Source organism: Hipposideros armiger, unplaced genomic scaffold (assembly GCF_001890085.2).
Source record: "Hipposideros armiger isolate ML-2016 unplaced genomic scaffold, ASM189008v1 scaffold_682, whole genome shotgun sequence".
NCBI classification, from domain to species: Eukaryota; Metazoa; Chordata; class Mammalia; order Chiroptera; family Hipposideridae; genus Hipposideros; species Hipposideros armiger.
The window spans coordinates 712,743-729,102 of record NW_017732032.1 but is presented as its reverse complement, the minus strand read 5'-3'; the positions used below and the strand labels follow the sequence as shown (position 1 = coordinate 729,102).

The following is a 16,360-nucleotide window of genomic DNA, read 5'->3' as shown; positions in this document are numbered from 1 at the left end:
GTTTGCTGAAGATATAAATCTTCAATTCTCAGAGATTGATTGGGGTGGGGGCTAATTACATGAAAAGTGATTACCACTGACTCTGGATTTCTGCGAAGCCTTCTTTTAAAAGGGGGAGGAAGAGTAGGTATACAGTATCCTAAATCGTAAGACTGCTGGGTAGGAACTTCCGTCCAACTCCACTACCACTCCCAGTCCCAAGCCTCTAACTTGCCTCCAGACATCTGGGACTGCTAGATATCGGATTTGAGGGCTGTATTCTGAAATACTTAAGCTAGTGGGCTAAGAAAAGACAGCTTCCATCCGCCCCATAGGGCTCTACTTGTGTGAAAGGATGTCCTCAAGGTATTTAGGAACTCCCATTATTCCAGTAATTGGTGGGAAAAATAATTGAGGACAGAAATTATCTGGAGGAGTTTGTTTATTTAAATGATGTGATTTTACTTTGCTTGGTCTTGAGGAAGCAGAATGTTTCTTACTGTACCAGACCCTTCTATAAAATGCTCTTTTTTTTTTTGAGAGTGAAAGAGGCATCACTGATTACAGATAACTTTTTTTCCCAGGGGTGGGCTCTACATAGTAAATATATAGACTGGTGGAAAGACAGCCCAGTTTCAGAAACAGTGAAGTATAAAAAAAGTATATTTTGGATGTAATGAAATGTCACAGATGAGACTATGTGATGTCATCAGGGTGTATGGATCGCAGTGGCTCACGACATCACTGTAGATATATTTGTGCTCCACAAACACAGACATTTCAGTTCCTGCTGAATCAAGAACCGCCTTGACCTCTCTCTCTAGACAGGGTAGTTCCACACTATGTAATATATGCTTAGCTCGAAATGTTGTTAGCCAATGTACAAAAATCAGCTCTCTTAGATGTTCAGGAATAATGTATGAAAACTCAAATGTTCAAAGTTGAATGTATGCCATTTTAAAGTTTATTTTATGGCTAGTTTCTTAAAGCTTGTTTTATAGTTTAAATGGGAAAAGGGACGCCTATTTCCCTATTTCCAGAAGATTAAGGTGTTTCTCTATTTTTTTTCCCCCACGAAGTAGTCTACTTCAGCAAAACAGTACATACACCACGTGCTGTTTTGGCCTCTTGGGAAACATGACATGTTCAAGTTTGCTAGAAAGAGATAATGATCGCTTTTAGCTACACATCTCACTGCAAATGCATCGGGATATTGGTCTAGAGAGAAAATGGCGGCGGGGGGTTGGGGTTAGGGGGGAGTAGGAGAAATTCCTCCATTTAGGATATGAAATGGGCAATGGGCGACTCAATTTAAGGTTAGTTGTAGCACCACTGGCCTCCAACTGTGTATTTCTTTCATATACTTGCCCCCCAGAGATTTCACAACAATTTACAAAAGTCCTATAATGTATATTCTAAATCAAGAAAAGGCGATATTTAAACAGCATTAGCTACAATTCTGCAGCCGATTTGTTAGAAATGAATAAACCGCCCCAAAATCACTGCCCTCTGAATGTTAGTTCTTGCCATCTTATTTTGACGCAAATAGAAACAGAACGGCGTTTTTGGATCCGGCATTTCTATATGCAGTGCACACATGCCGTTTTTTATGAATTTTTCCCACCTCTGGAAAACGTATTTCTGAAACGTGTAATTGTTGTGCAATAAGCCAAGTGGAACTATGACGCAATAATACCCTGCAAGTTGCCGGCAAAAATGATGTCATTTGGCGCAGATGTAGTCACTTTTATAACACAGGTAGATGTAGCAAAGCTCCCTCCACGTCGTCCCCGATTCCCCCACCCCCACCGAGTGCAAGATGCCAAAAGACATTTTCCGGGATTCCTAACCCTAAACTTGTTGAGGGTGGGAGCACCGCAGTGGCTCGAGCCCACCGCTCGTGCAGACGAAGAGGGACCTCTGCGCGCGCACTAGCACTGCTAAGCGATCCCAGCCCCGACGGCGAGGTAAGGCGCGTCCGGCCGGGCCCGCGGCCGCAGCACGGTGCAGCCTGACCCTCTCCGTGGGTCCCGCTGGCGTGGCCAGCCGGAACGTGGGGCCCCGCGGGCGTGGGACAGCCCTGCCCCCACCCCGCTCCCACACCCGCTCCCGCTCCCGCGGCGCCGGAAATGACGCGCGCTGGCTGAAAGATGGCGGCATTGGCGCTCGACCAGGGGGAAGGTAAACACCCTCTGGGCCGCCGCCCGCACGCGGGGCCCCCTTGAGGCCCCCGCGGGGGCCGAGGGCGCCTCTAGAGCCTGATCTGCATCTCATGGCTTCCTACCCTTCGACCTCGCTACCCGCGTGGCAGGCTTCCGCGTTGAGACGAAAGCGCACGGGGCCCCCTGCCGGCGGGCCCCGCCTCCCTGGGCGGGCCCCGGGCGGCTCCCCGTGGCCCACAGGGGGCGCGCGGCCCGGAGCGGCCCCTGGCTCGTGGCCCCACACGCCCCGCCCCTTTCCCGCCCCTTTCCCGCCTTCCTCCACCCCCGGCGTGGGTGATCCCTAGCCTCGGCGCGCTTGGGGCAGAAGCCCGGAGACGCCGTCGTCGACGCCTCCACTGCCGGCTTTTCTCCTGGTACTTGCGGCCCCCCAACCCCTTTCCCCGCCCGCGGCCCGGAGTCGGCCCTCCGGCCGAACCTCGCTGGGCGTCGCGAGGCCCCTGGCATTGGCAAGGCTGGGCCCGGCCCCGACGCCGCGCCGAGCCCGGCTGTCTTGACTCGCGACTCAGCGCTGTCTTCTTTCCCAGGACTGGTTTCGAGGGGACCGCAGACGCGCAGACTCGCCCCCCGCGGGAGCGCCTCAGCCCGGCCCCGGAGCGGCGCCTTGTAGACGTTCGAGGAGCCTGCCGAGTGCCGTCCCGGCGCCCGACCGCCCACCGCCCGGCCGCCGGCCCGCTTCTTCCTGATGCAGACTGCCGTCCACTAGAGGTTGTACAGACCCCCGAGGTGCGTAGCCGCCCCTGGCCCTCCGGCCTGCGGGAGCCCGGGCTTCGGCCGCGGGCCCGCGGTCGGCACCGATTCGGTAGCCCTTTCCACACAGATCCGAGTCAAACATTTGGTAGGCGCCGGGACCTAATTTGTCTTTGAGTTTACTTAAATTGTTTGAAATTTAATTTTTTTCAAGGAGGGGGGAAAAAAAGGAAGAAGCATAATTCAGCCATTTTTTGCAGCACACAGCTGCAGGTACCATGATTATTTTCTCCCTACCCCGTTCCTTCCCTTTAAAAATTCTATTTCTGCCTGAAATAAAACTATGCGAAATGCGAGGCATAAAACGTGGAATGAGAAGGTCTGGGTTCGACTGGGTGACTCTGAGAAAATCGCTTACCGAGCCTTAGTTTCTTATCTATGAAATCTAGTCAGTAATAGCCACATCACAGGATAGTAAGGACTATATGAAGCCATATATATGAAAATAATCTATAGCTGTAAAGTGTTAAAATGGAAGGCAATTTTTAAAGTAACCGTTGCCAGAGCGGTTAATGTTGTAGTGGCTAACTGTTGCTGCCTCTTTATTTCTGTATTATGAGTATAAGCAATAAGTCCGGAATATCGAAGCAATGCTGTGAATCGACTAGATATATAATAGTCACATTGCTTGGCCTTCTTCCTACGAAATGCTAACTGCTTATTTAAATAACGGTATTTTTTAATTCAAATTTAACATTACTGTAGTTCTTTGCTTTTCATTTTTCTAGGCCGCTTATGTCCCTTTTCTTACTCGGAATATTTATTTAACACCTTACATTTGTTTAGTCTTTTATATTTGCCGAATTTATGTTTTCTTTTGTTAATCTGATTAAATTGTAATTCAGAAAATGCTTTTAAGTTATGTATCCTAATTTTAATGCCTATTTTTCATGTCTAGGGAACAGGATGCCTAAATATCTCTATAATTTGTAAATTGTTTTTGAAGACCTTATAAATGCATTCAGGTTTCTGTAATTCTTAATAGATATAGAAATGTATGCCAAATTTCAACTTTTTGACAATGTAATAATATTTATGTAATTTAATTCTCTTAATTATCACAACATTTAGGTGCTTAGAATGAGTTTTTCAGTGGTAAAGGATGTTAATTTGCACTCTTGACTGCTGATTAACTTGGAGGGATAATAGGATAGTAAATATTTGTGGTTTGAAAATTGGACTTGTCAGAATTTATAATATATATGTGTAACAGGTCAGTAATACTTACTCGACACATCGGAAATGTATGGTTTGGCTTTAAAAATGGTCCACAAAAAGTGAAAAAGAAGCATTTTTTTTTAGTATATTATTTTTAGCTAACAAATGGTTTTTTGGAGATGTTTTACTAAATTGATAGTCCAATACCAGTTATCTTTCAGAGTATGCTTTTGTGTTTCCTAAAAAGGCAGAATAAATATAAGGCGGGCAGGACTAAATTAGCAAAAGGAAGCGTCTACTTGAACAGGTTAGCTTTTATGTATTGGACTTATCGCTTGTCTTGAAGGCAAAATTTTGGTAAATCATTGCTTTGTTGGAAATTTTAAGGTTTGACCTCTCTGCCTTGGTTATATGGGGCTAAAATCTTGGAACCATGGATAGCTTGGCTTCATGGGTGCTCAGATGGGCTCCAAACTTGGTTTAATAATAATCTACGTATAAAACTGGCATTGTACAATATAAAGGTGAATGGTAAAATTCATGCTAATAATTAAAGTTTTTTAATTTTTCTTTACTTAGAACGACTTAAACAGCAAATAAAAAAACACCACGACAAGTCAAGAGAGACCTCAGAAGAAAGGAGAAAGCTTAATGTTTTAGTACCTTTAATGATACTTTTTTTTCTGCTTTTGAACAAGGGGCCCCGCATTTTCATTTTAAGGGGCCCCGCATTTTCATTTTGCTCTGGGCCCTGAAAATTATGTAGCTGTCCCATTGTCAAGGTTGCCCTTTCCCATTGTAAATGTTTTGAGAGTGAATAACATTAACTGTGAGGAGAATAAATCTTTAGTTTATGAGGGGTTAGATTAATTTATTAGCATGTATTTCCTCTGAATTGGAATGTTCTGCCTTGTGCGGGGAATTTTTTTTTTTTGAAGAAAAATGAGAGAGTCATTGGTGAAGCATTGTAGGATAGTTGGTTAAATGTGAAGGTTCTGAAGTCAGGCAGACCCCAACTCCATCACTTAGTATTAAGAATCAAAGCCTTGGGCAATTTACTTAACCCCGAGTTTTGATTTTTCTTGTCTTTAAATCAGGGATGGTTACAGAACATGGAGGGTTGTGAGTATTAAATTTATTTATCCAACAGATATTTATTAAGCACTTACGTGCCAAGCGCTGCTCTTTCTAGGTTCTGGGGATACAATAGTCAATGAAACAAGACAAAAAAAAAAGAAAGAAAAACCAAACAACAAGAAGTAAACTGAATAAGGAAAATAAGCTTATATCTCCATTTCATGTACTAAGGAGAAAAATTAAGCAGATAAAGAAAGTGAGGATTTTCTGGTTGATGGGGCATGTGGGGGGTTTTCGATTTTAAAGAGGGGGTTTGGGGAAAGCTTCATTGAGATGACACTGGAGTAAAGATCGGAAGGGAACCATATATATCTGGAGATAGAGTGATCCAGGCAGAGGGAATGAACTCCAAGTGCAGAGGCCTTAAGGTGGGCGTGTGGCTGGTTTTCAAGAAACAGCAAAGAGGCCAGTGTATCTGGGGCAGGGTGAACAAGGGGGAGAGTAATAGGAGAGAATTACTGCCATTTCAGGAGTCATTGGAGGGGCTCTCATAATTCATCTTTGCCCTGGGTATATGTTGTACTGCTGCTGGTCCAAAAGTGGAAGGCCTTTTCAAAATTAGAAATTTTCACTTTGGAATAAACTACAAAAGACAAGATATTTCCTCACATTTTTTCTTTTTAATATAAGACCTTTAATGCTCATCTGGCTGAATCACTGAAGCAAATAAGAACAGATAGAAAATTTATTCGTTGTCTATGGTAAGATCATTGAATTTAGTTAATGATTCTGTATTATTTAAAGATTTGTAGGGAATCTGTATCATAACATTGAGACCTTCCAAAAGGCTTAATTCTTGTGGAGAACTAAAATGTTAACATTACAGTATTGATGATTTTAAGTTAGGCTATAAATGACAAGATTTGGGGTTGTATTCCCCAATAGAGGTTTTTCCTAGAATTCTCACTGGATCCAATCTCTAAAGGCTAGGGAAGCTGTTTTCCATGACATCACCCTTGGATTACTTCTACTTGTAGAGAGGAATGAGCAGAGGAGCATTAAATTAAAATCTTCTGATGAAAAAATAGCATTGAAGCGGGAGTGGTTTTTTTCTTACAAGGTTTTGTGTATCAAACGGCTACTAAATGCTAAACATACCTGAAAAGTTAAGTAATTGGATAATAGGTGCCAGCCTGGAGGCTGGAGGACCCAGAGTCTTCCTAAAAGCTTGGTTAAACGGTCATTTGCAATTTGGTACTGAGTTATAAAATCATTTTGATGGACAAGGGAGAATTTCCAGTATTAAACAAATTAAAGTTAACACAACCTTTCCCCCCATATTAAACGGAGATGTTTCTCAATTTGAGTAGTATAACTGATGGTAAAATGAGTACTAATTATTAGCCTAGTTTCAGATTTTTTTTTCCTTTTAATTTGAGAAGTTGGCCGCTTTGACGTTTTGAATTTAAGATTTTTACTTTATGGGTTATAGAAATTGTGAGAAATTTTATGACTCAGAAATTAATTCTATTTTTGTTCGTAGTAAGCCTTGCATTTTCTTTTTAGTATGCATGCATGGCATTTTCTGCATAGGCATCAACTTGGGCAACTTGGGTAAGCTAACAGTTTGAGGATGAAGGTAGTATGAAGTAATTTAAAATTTTCTTTGAAAATAAGTATATCAACTGCAGAGAATGTAGCTTTTGTACTGAATAACTTAGGGTTTTGTATGACTTTTCAAGCAGCTGAGGGGGGCTGTGAAAGCATTAAATTATTGCTTATGGTAATATAAACATGGAGGTGAATTTTGAGACAACTTCTATTTAATTGCCTAAAATTTTGCCTTCAAATCAGAATAGCGGCCTTCTAACTGAAAAGGAAGCATTTAATTTCTTTGCCTTTAATTTCCTGTCCAGTTTTACCCCCACCAGACTTCTTTCTTTACTAGTCACTAGAGAGTTTGAACTGTTAGAAATGTTTGTGATATAAATAGCAGTAATAGTCTTCCAAGGCAGAGGTAGGAAGAGGTAGGTTGGTGTATGTATATGTGTGTTGTCATTTATCTCTTATCATTGTATATAGTCAGTGGTACTCAAACCTTTTGGTCTCAGGACCTCGTTATAGTCTTAAAAATTATTGGGATCCCAAGGAGCTTTTTTGTGTGTGTAGGTTGTAGCTTTTTATATTTACCATAATATTGGGTTGTCGGAAAAGTCATGACGTATTTTTCTTACGTTTTCATTGCAAAAATGCGTCGTGACTTTTCTGATAACCCAGTAGAAATTTAAACTGGGAATTAAAAAAAATACTTATTTGTAATTCATTTAAAAAAACCCATTACGTGTTAATTTAAATAACGTTTTTTTTATTAAAAATAACTTTTCTAAAAGAATGGAAAACTTGGTGAGAATAGTGGCATTGTTTTACATTTTTACAAATCTCTTTAATGTCAGGCTTGATAAAAGACAGTGGGCTTCTTATGGCTTCTAGATTCAGTCTGTTAAGGTATCACACATGTAGTCTCTGGAAAACAAAGAATAAGTGGAAAAGACAAATAACTTTTAAAATTATTATTATGAAAATAGTTTTGACCTTGTAAAGTCCTTTTAGGGAACTAGGACCCCAATTGTCCCTGGACGACATTTTGAGAATTACTATGTTAATCGTTCTTATGTGTAGAATATGTGAGAGTTTCTTTTTTCTTTAGTCAGTACCAAGTTTATGAAACAAGACAAACTCTTCAATATTTATTTCCTAGTAGCATAAGTATGCCTTGTCATTTAATTTGAGTTGGTTCCCCTTTTCAAAAAACCTACCATTTCAAATTCTGAAGGCTAAGTGTAGAATATATATGTGTACAGGTTTAAAAACCATGATTTCCCTTAATTTGATGATCTGTTTTGAAAAGTGAGAATACAGAATTTCTATACATTGAACATTTTGTATGTCATTACATGTCTTTTCTCAAAGTCCCTTAACAGATTCCCGCTTCCCACAGCCTTCATTGGTTTATAGAATTTTTATTTGCGTTTTGTTTGGGTTTAGAGTGATTAGTTTTAGTTTTTATAATTACTCATTCCTTAAATTACTATAGTTCTTTATTTAGAGAATTCTTATGCATAAGATTTTGTGTATTTTTCTGTTTGTATTCTTACACTTTCCTTTTTCTAGCTGTTTATTTTTTATTTGGTTTATTTGTGTTTTTGTATTGTTTTTGTTTTATTCTAACTTAAGCCTCACTTTTTTTCCTTTTCTTTGTAGCTTCCAGGGTATGGACTGTGAACAAGTTGGTTTTGTTTCACGTGTTCATTTGTAAGTTTGGTTGTTTGATGTCTTAAACATTGATGTTATAGATCCATGCTGTCCGACAGAATGTGCAAGCCACGTATGTAATTTTAACTTTTCTCAGAGCCACAGTTTAAAAGTAAAAAATAGGTGAGGTTCATTTTAATATGTTAAACCAATGTATCCAAAAATTATTCCAACATGTATTCAATATAAAAATGTTTATAATGAGATATTTTACATTTTTTTGTACTAAGTCTTCAGAACCCGGTGTCCATTTTACACACACAGCACATTTCAATTGGGATTAACCACATTTGAAATTCTCAAAAGCCCCATGGCTGGTGGCTTCCATATTGAACAGCACAGATAGAATAGCTATGCTGGTCAGGGCAGAAAAACATAAGGAGCCCAGAAAAGCTAGAAATGGAAAACAATGTCACTGCAAAATGAGGTCATGTTTTGACTACCAGTGCATCTCCTGATCTCTTATAGACTTGCATTGTAATCAACCCTAGGGTGGTATGGGGTCTACAGAGGGGTGTTGGAGGAGTGTCAAGTTCCTATGGTCTTGTGGGTGATAGGAGCACTAGGCAAGAGTTGGAGGAGGGAAGCCAGGCAGTCTTGGTGGGGTGCCTTGCTCTGGGCTAGACATTTAACTTAAGTTAATTCATTTAATTACCACCCGAACTCAATAAGATGATGATTATTCCTAATATAGGGATGGAAACTGAGGTCAGGAAGTTAACTAAATTTCTCCAGGTCACACGGGTGGTAAGTACTAGTAAGCTCTCTGTCTGATTGCAAAGGTTTTGCTCTTTCTAACCACACGATTGTATTGTTTTTTGGTTGTGTTTTTTTTTTTTTGGGAAATCAGATGAGTCTTAACTTTCTAACTACCGTGTTTCACCAGAAATAAGACCTAGCCAGAGAATAAGCCATAGCATGATTCCTCCAGGATATAGAGAGCACATGCCCCTCACATGAGGGTTTTATGACCTGTTTCAGGGAGAAGGGTGCCTTTTCCACAAACTCCTTCAGCTTAAAATATTCAGTATACCAAGGGGCCATATTTTGGCACCTAAAATGATGCTACGGCTTATTTTCTGGCTAGGTCTTATTTTCAGGGAAACAGGGTAGTTATATGACCTTGAAGAAAAATTTCATCTGTGGACCTGTCTTCATCTATCTAGTTACAGTTGACCTGGGTCCCGAGAGGCTTTGCTGAGAAGGTGGGTGGGCTGGGGTTCTAAGTGCTGTTGCTAGGGGGAAGGGTTTCTCCACAATTAACTAACTGTTAAAGGGGGTCAGGTTTATTATATTGGTTCTAGTAGCACCAAGTGAAAGGGGTATAATAATAAGCCCTAACGTTATGGTATACTTAAGGACTGTATACTGTTGTAAGTCTTTACACGTTTTAACTCATTTAATTCTCACAGCAACCTATGAGGTAGGTTCTATTGATATTAGTATTCCTTTTTTGTTTTTTGTTTTTTAACAAATGACAGTAGAGCAGAGAGAGACTAAGTAGCTTGCCCCACGGTCGCAGAGCTAATAAGAAGTAGAGCCAGGATTCAAATATAGGTATCTGACTCCAGACCTGTACTCTTTACTTCCATTTAGAGAGTTATATCATGTTGGTCAGTTAATCACTGAGTATTTTATCACTTTCTACTTAGACACATGCTTCCCATAAAAGTGTAAAATACTGCTGCTGCTCTAAAGCTGTTAGTCTTATTGATAGGTGCAGCAAGCTTTTTCATGTAGAAAAGAAGTTACTGTGTATGTCCCAGCCATCACAAATTAGTTTTAGAAGTCAATTTAGATTAGATAAACTTCACAAATGCATTGCTAAGACTTGAAAAATAGCTATAGTTTATTCTGCATATTTATATAAGTGCAGTACACATCTGTAAAGTCATATAAAAAGAATAAATGAGAATTTTGTGATTAAACATTTTTAGAGATCATCATGATGAATGCTTTCCTTTTACATGCAGAGATAAGTCCAAGAAAGTGAGTAACTTACAGAAAGTTATAGCTATTTCTCTTCTAAAACTATTAGGGATCTTGGTTATATGTAGGGAAAACCCACCTCAGGTAGTAAAAAAGGAGAATTTATTCTAAGAATGTAAAGATTTCTCTCAGAGCCCAAGGGCAGAAATAGAGCTGGACCTAGGAACTTGAAAAATGAAGGTGTTTCAGAGTGCTCCCTTTCTTCTCGGCTTGCCTTTCTTCTTTCTCAGTTGACTGGCTTTCTCTGCCACTCAGCCCACGGAGCAGGCAGAAGTTGGTGCTCACAGCTGCTCTTTGATATGTTCCAGTTCCAGTCATACACAGTCAGTGCACGTCTCTTTTTCCCTTTCTTCTCTCCTCATTTCTAAATTCTTGACAAAAGAGTGTTCGTCGTGGCTCATGTTTCCCACCTGGGTCTGACCACATGTGATTGGGGACAGGATCATGGAGTGGAAGCCTGCCTGCTGGGAACCCCCCTTGGTGGGCTGTGGGTGCCCAGAGGAGAGCGGGTGCTGTCTTTACATATTTAGGTCTTTTGACTCACAGCTTATCAGTCCTCCTCCTCCTCTTTTTTCTTCTTGCTGCTTTGCTCTGTGATGTTTCCACCATAGTATCTAGAACCTTGATTGCTTTTTTTAGAGAAAGCATAGTATTTTTGTTTTTAATTTCTTTTAGATGGAGTCTTTTTTAGAAAAGGGAGTATTAGCTGTTTGAAACCTTACTCAGATAGTGATAACCATTGAATAGAGAGGGTTACTTTGACAAGAAGTGAAATATTTGGTATTTTAGGCACTGTCAAAATAACAGATTAATGAAACACAAAGCAGTCTACTGTCAAGTATATGAAGGCTGATGTGCAGCCTTCTATTATTAAATCTTCATTAAATGTGACCAATATGCCTTGATGAGTCAGAGTGATAATTGGTGTCCATAATGATCCTGAGAAAGATAATGAAATATCAAATTTTTTATCCAGTTTACTTCGTTACTTTTTTATTCTGATTATTTTGAAAATGGATAATTAGTGTAATGTTGATAGCCCTCTACTAACCAGAATGTTTGATTGTTCAGACACCACACTGTATGATGTTCCTTTTGTTTCCAATATGCATTTGTATACATAAGCCTCGTGTCACTTGGAAAATTCTAAGCTCGTTAATTTTACCTTTAAAAATAATTCAGTAAAAAACTTGATTGCTTCCTTTAATCTGGAGTATGTTAGTAAAGTAGTTCTGGCAAGCATTGATTACAGTGTCTAAAATATGTTATATCTGTTTTCAAAATTATAGCTAGCTCTCTTGTTCTCTGCTTTTACAAAATGAAAGTATATAGCTTTTGGATTAATGGAGTACTAAAAAAAATTTGATATTCATCTTGTGCACACTTTGTTGTCTTAGGTAAGTGAACATATGGTGTGCAATCAATAAAACTTAAAGGTAAGTTAGGGACAAATGGGGAGAAAGAGACACCTAGAATGCCTCTTGATAAGATAGGGCCTACAAAAGAAGGAACTGATGGGGGGGAGGGTAGAATTAGGAATCTGTTTAGATGTGATAATTTTGAGATCCCTCTGGGGTGCCCAGAAGTATCTAACAGGCGATTCACTATATAGAGCCCTGGTGTAAGGATAGAGATTTGGACAGGTTGTCAAGGTAATGGTAAAGGTAGGTATTAATGAAAACCGCGGGGTTAGATGAGATCATTTAGGGAGACACAGTGCTTAGATGAGATGAGAACAGGTGCGAGAACAGAATCCTGTTCACTAATGTTTAAGGGGTAGCTTGAGAAAAATGAGCCCAGGAAGGAGATTGAGAAATAAGTAGCCCAAGAATTGGAAGAGATTCAGGAAAACTGTCCTGAAGCTAAAAGAGAGCCGAGGGAGTACATCATGCTGTGCTGCAGAAGGACCCTGAGAAATGGGGACTAGGATGTAACCACTGGATTTGGCAGTTAGGCTTTTTGTTGTTTTTAAAAAATGAATTTATAAAAAACAATAACAGATTAGGGAAAAGGGGAAAAGAGGAGAACTGCCTGATACTCTATCATCCAAGATAACCACTTTTAAGATTTTGGTACATTATCCTTTCAGACTTTCATTTATTAACAAGGGTGTTTTTAAGTTGTCTTCAGACTGGGATAACTACTGAATATATGTATTAATATGTCAATTTAAAAACAGGGTGGTGTAGACAACATATTGATGAAACAAAGTAATGAAATCTAGTGGTAGCCTACTTACAAGAGCGGAGAAGTAGTGCCTTTAGCACGTCCCTGGGAGCTGCCTTTTCACTCAGCACCTGGAGCCTCTGCCAAATCCAGGGTGCAGAGGAGATTCCCGAAAGGCACACACCTCCATACCTACATAGTGCCTGGCATGCACAGATGCTCTTTCTTTTAGTAAATAAAGAGAGAGGCATTGATAATAGAGTGGCGAGATTGGCACTGCTGGCGTCCCTAAAGAAGGAGGTCGAGCAGGTGACTGTGGTACCCTTGCTGGAGGGCTTATGGTCCATCCAAACACCCAGCCAGGGAAAAGAGAGAGTTTGGGAAATTTAGTCTCATACCAGAAGGTCCAAGCTGGAGAAGGACACAGGTAAAGTTTGGAGATGACTGACAAAGTGAAAAGAGAGGAGAAGGTTAAGCCAGAGAGTGGTAAGTTGACAGTTAAGATTTCAGATGTGGATCAGTTCTGGACTCTGTAGCAAAGTCCAACGGGTTTGAGAATAAGATTTTAAAATGGAGAAAGGGGGGGAGATTATAGGAGTTGAGGTTGTCAGAACTTTATTTCTTGGTTTTTGGATGAGTGATCGTGTGTGAGCATTGAGGGTGGAGAAGAAGGCTCTTAACCAGGTTCCAAAGTCGTAGGGAATGCGTGAGAGATAGATCAGGATGTGTGTATATAAGTGACAAGGAGAAATAGATGATGGATTTTTAACTGAGTGAAAGGCCATGTTTTAGAAAAAGGACAGTAGAAAGATAAGGTATAGAAGGTAGGTTTGTAAGCTACAGGAGAGCATTTTGTTCTATGAAGAGTATAGAAGAGTGTTTTTCTTATTTAGACCAGACTGCGGAGGAAACTTTCTGTGACCAGCATGAGCCCATAGGGAACTTTGTATACACTGAAGTGCAAGGTTCCACTGGGCACAGTGGAAAGGGTTGGGAGGGAATTCAGGGATGGGAGGATGGGTTATTGGGGAGCAGGCTCGGAGCTGTGAGGATGAGAGTTGAGGAGAGGATAGATGGCCTGGGATGGGGTTGTGTGAAAAGGAGAAAATCACTTCATAAACAGTATAATATAATGAATTAGTTTATTCTGCTTTACTTAACTCATTCACTGTGTTGATTTCAAGTTTTTTTTGAAATGTGCCAAAAATCCACAAAAATAAAAAGTTGATATTTTGACTATTTTATGCATTTAATAACATTTTGAGCAGCTTTGTACATAAATGACATTTTTATTTTAAACCTTTGTCATATGGTAATACATTTACCATTACAGTAAAACCTTGGATTGCAAGTAACTTGGTTTGCGAGTGTTGTGCAAGACAAGCAAACATTTCTAATACATTTTAACATGGTAAACAAGCGATGTCTTGCAATATAAGTAGTTTGTTTTCAGAACAAATTATGCTTGCAAACCAAGGTATTACTGTATATTGAATTTTAGCCAGAAATGGTCAAAACATACTAAGTGGCATCAATTAGATAGTGCAAGCCACAGGAAAACATATCCGAACGTTGCAGCAAAAGAGTTAAGAGATCCAATTATAATTCCACTCTCTTGGCTTCATTTCTCTGATATGCAAAAATGCGGTTTAATTTTCTTTAAAAATTGCATATTTATATTTTAAATATATAAGCAATACATGGTCATTTTTTAAAATAAGGTAAGTAAAAAGGAAAAGATAAACCTCAATTTCTTGAAATCTCACTACCCAAGGACATCATTTTTTGGTATATGTTCCTCTAGACTTTTTCTCATATAAACTGTGCATGTGTATTCAATTTTTGAAAATATATTGTGTATATATAGTTGCCTGCTTTTTTTACATAACAATACCTAATCTTCTTTGTCAGAATAGGTAGATTGCTGCCATCATTTTTAGTTGTTAAAGTAATCCATTATAGGACTGTACCATATTTAATCTATTATTGGGCTTTTGAATACTTTCCAATGTTTTACTATAAATACGGGTAGAAAGAAAAACCTTGTGTGTACAACTTGGCATATTCATCTAATTCTTTTCTTTGGGTACGTTTCTAGGAGTTTTCAAGGTCAATGGTGCTTTTGGTTTAATTTTTTTTCCTCATAATTTAGTATTTAGCTGAGAGATCCTTTTTGTGTTGATAATTTGGTGACATGTTTAAATATATTTGATGAACAGTGTAAAATCAATAGGATGGGCATATGTTGTTTGTAAGTTAACAATTTGCCATTTTTGGATCGGTATTTAATATATTTTTCTCCCCCAGGTAGGGAAGCCAAAAACATTAGTCTGCAAGTCTTTAGGTTGTCTTCTCCCAAAGGGCTTGTACATTTAGGACTTAGGCAGTGGAATTGAGATAATTATAAAAATTGTTTAAGCTCTAAGTTAATAATGTCTTCAGAATGCATGGAAATGATTAACACAGTTTTCTTTGATTACTTTTTTTCCAGGTGATTCATGGCAGGGGACATGGAAGGATTCTGTTCCTCCATCCATGACACCAGTGTCTCTGCTGGGTTCAGAGCACTGTATGAGGAGGGATTGCTTCTTGATGTCACTCTGGTTATTGAAGATCATCAGTTCCAGGCCCATAAAGCACTCTTGGCCACCCAGAGTGATTACTTCAGAATTATGTTTACTGCAGACATGAGGGAGCGAGATCAGGACAAAATTCATTTAAAAGGTCTAACTGCTACTGGTTTCAGCCACGTTCTTCAGTTTATGTACTATGGAACTATAGAACTGAGTATGAATACTGTGCATGAGATTCTTCAGGCTGCCATGTATGTTCAACTTATAGAAGTGGTGAAGTTCTGCTGCTCCTTTCTATTAGCGAAAATCTGCTTAGGGAATTGTGCAGAAATTATGAGACTCTTAGATGATTTCGGTGTAAACATCGAGGGAGTCAGGGAGAAGCTGGACGCCTTTCTGCTAGACAACTTTGTTCCACTCATGTCCAGGCCTGACTTCCTGTCTTATCTGAGCTTTGAGAAGCTCATGTCTTATTTGGATAATGATCATCTGAACAGGTTCCCAGAGATAGAGCTGTACGAGGCTGTGCAGTCTTGGCTGCGGCATGATAGAAGACGCTGGAGACATACCGATACCATCATTCAGAACATCAGGTTTTGTTTGATGACCCCATCCAGTGTTTTTGAGAAGGTTAGTGCATTTGAAAACAATGGACAGGACTCATCATTTAGTTAAGGCAGTATGTCTTTATAAATAAGATTCCTAGGTTGGTCAGGAGTCAAAAAGAATGAATAGTTTATAAGAATATGTGTAAGAAGTCTAATTTGTTGTAGCTTGTGCATTTAGGTTTTCTAAAACACATTTTGTGGGTGAAAGATAAACCAGGTAGGTAGTGGAGTAGTTTCATCTTAAAAGTACTTTTAATGTTGAAGCGTAATTACTTAGCCCCAAATAATATAAGTTTGCTTTAGCTGTCCTTTCTTTGCACAAAGTAATTAAATCTGAACTGGGTCAGGCTGATTCTCTTTTTAAAAAATTAAGTAATACATGCTGAAATTAGAGTTGAGGAGTTTTACAGTTCTGAATGATACACATTAATACAGTTTCATATTTCTCTAAAATTCAGTAAGGAAACATAAAATAGCTCTTGAAAACCAATAGGCCTTAGTGGTGATTTTCTTCCCTGCTCTTACCTAG

The 16,360-nt window shown here is 39.4% G+C and overlaps 1 protein-coding gene across 7 annotated transcripts in view; it reads left to right on the top strand.

Annotated features, from left to right (window-relative positions):
* Window positions 1–1,068: 1,068 nt before the first annotated feature.
* Window positions 1,069–16,360, top strand: part of KLHL15 (kelch like family member 15) — a 33,454-nt gene continuing 18,162 nt past the window's right edge. The window contains exons 1-5 of one of the 7 annotated variants that reach the window (XM_019626525.1): window positions 2,439–2,554; window positions 2,726–2,924; window positions 4,686–5,944; window positions 8,445–8,495; window positions 15,142–15,853. In XM_019626525.1, the coding sequence (XP_019482070.1) occupies window positions 15,149–15,853 (705 nt within the window). In that variant the 5' untranslated portion in view covers window positions 2,439–2,554; window positions 2,726–2,924; window positions 4,686–5,944; window positions 8,445–8,495; window positions 15,142–15,148. Of the gene's footprint in view, window positions 1,947–2,122; window positions 2,161–2,438; window positions 2,555–2,725; window positions 2,925–4,685; window positions 5,945–8,444; window positions 8,569–15,141; window positions 15,854–16,360 lie in introns of those variants that run through there. The other 6 variants (XM_019626524.1, XM_019626530.1, XM_019626526.1 and 3 more) reach the window with 6 other exon arrangements.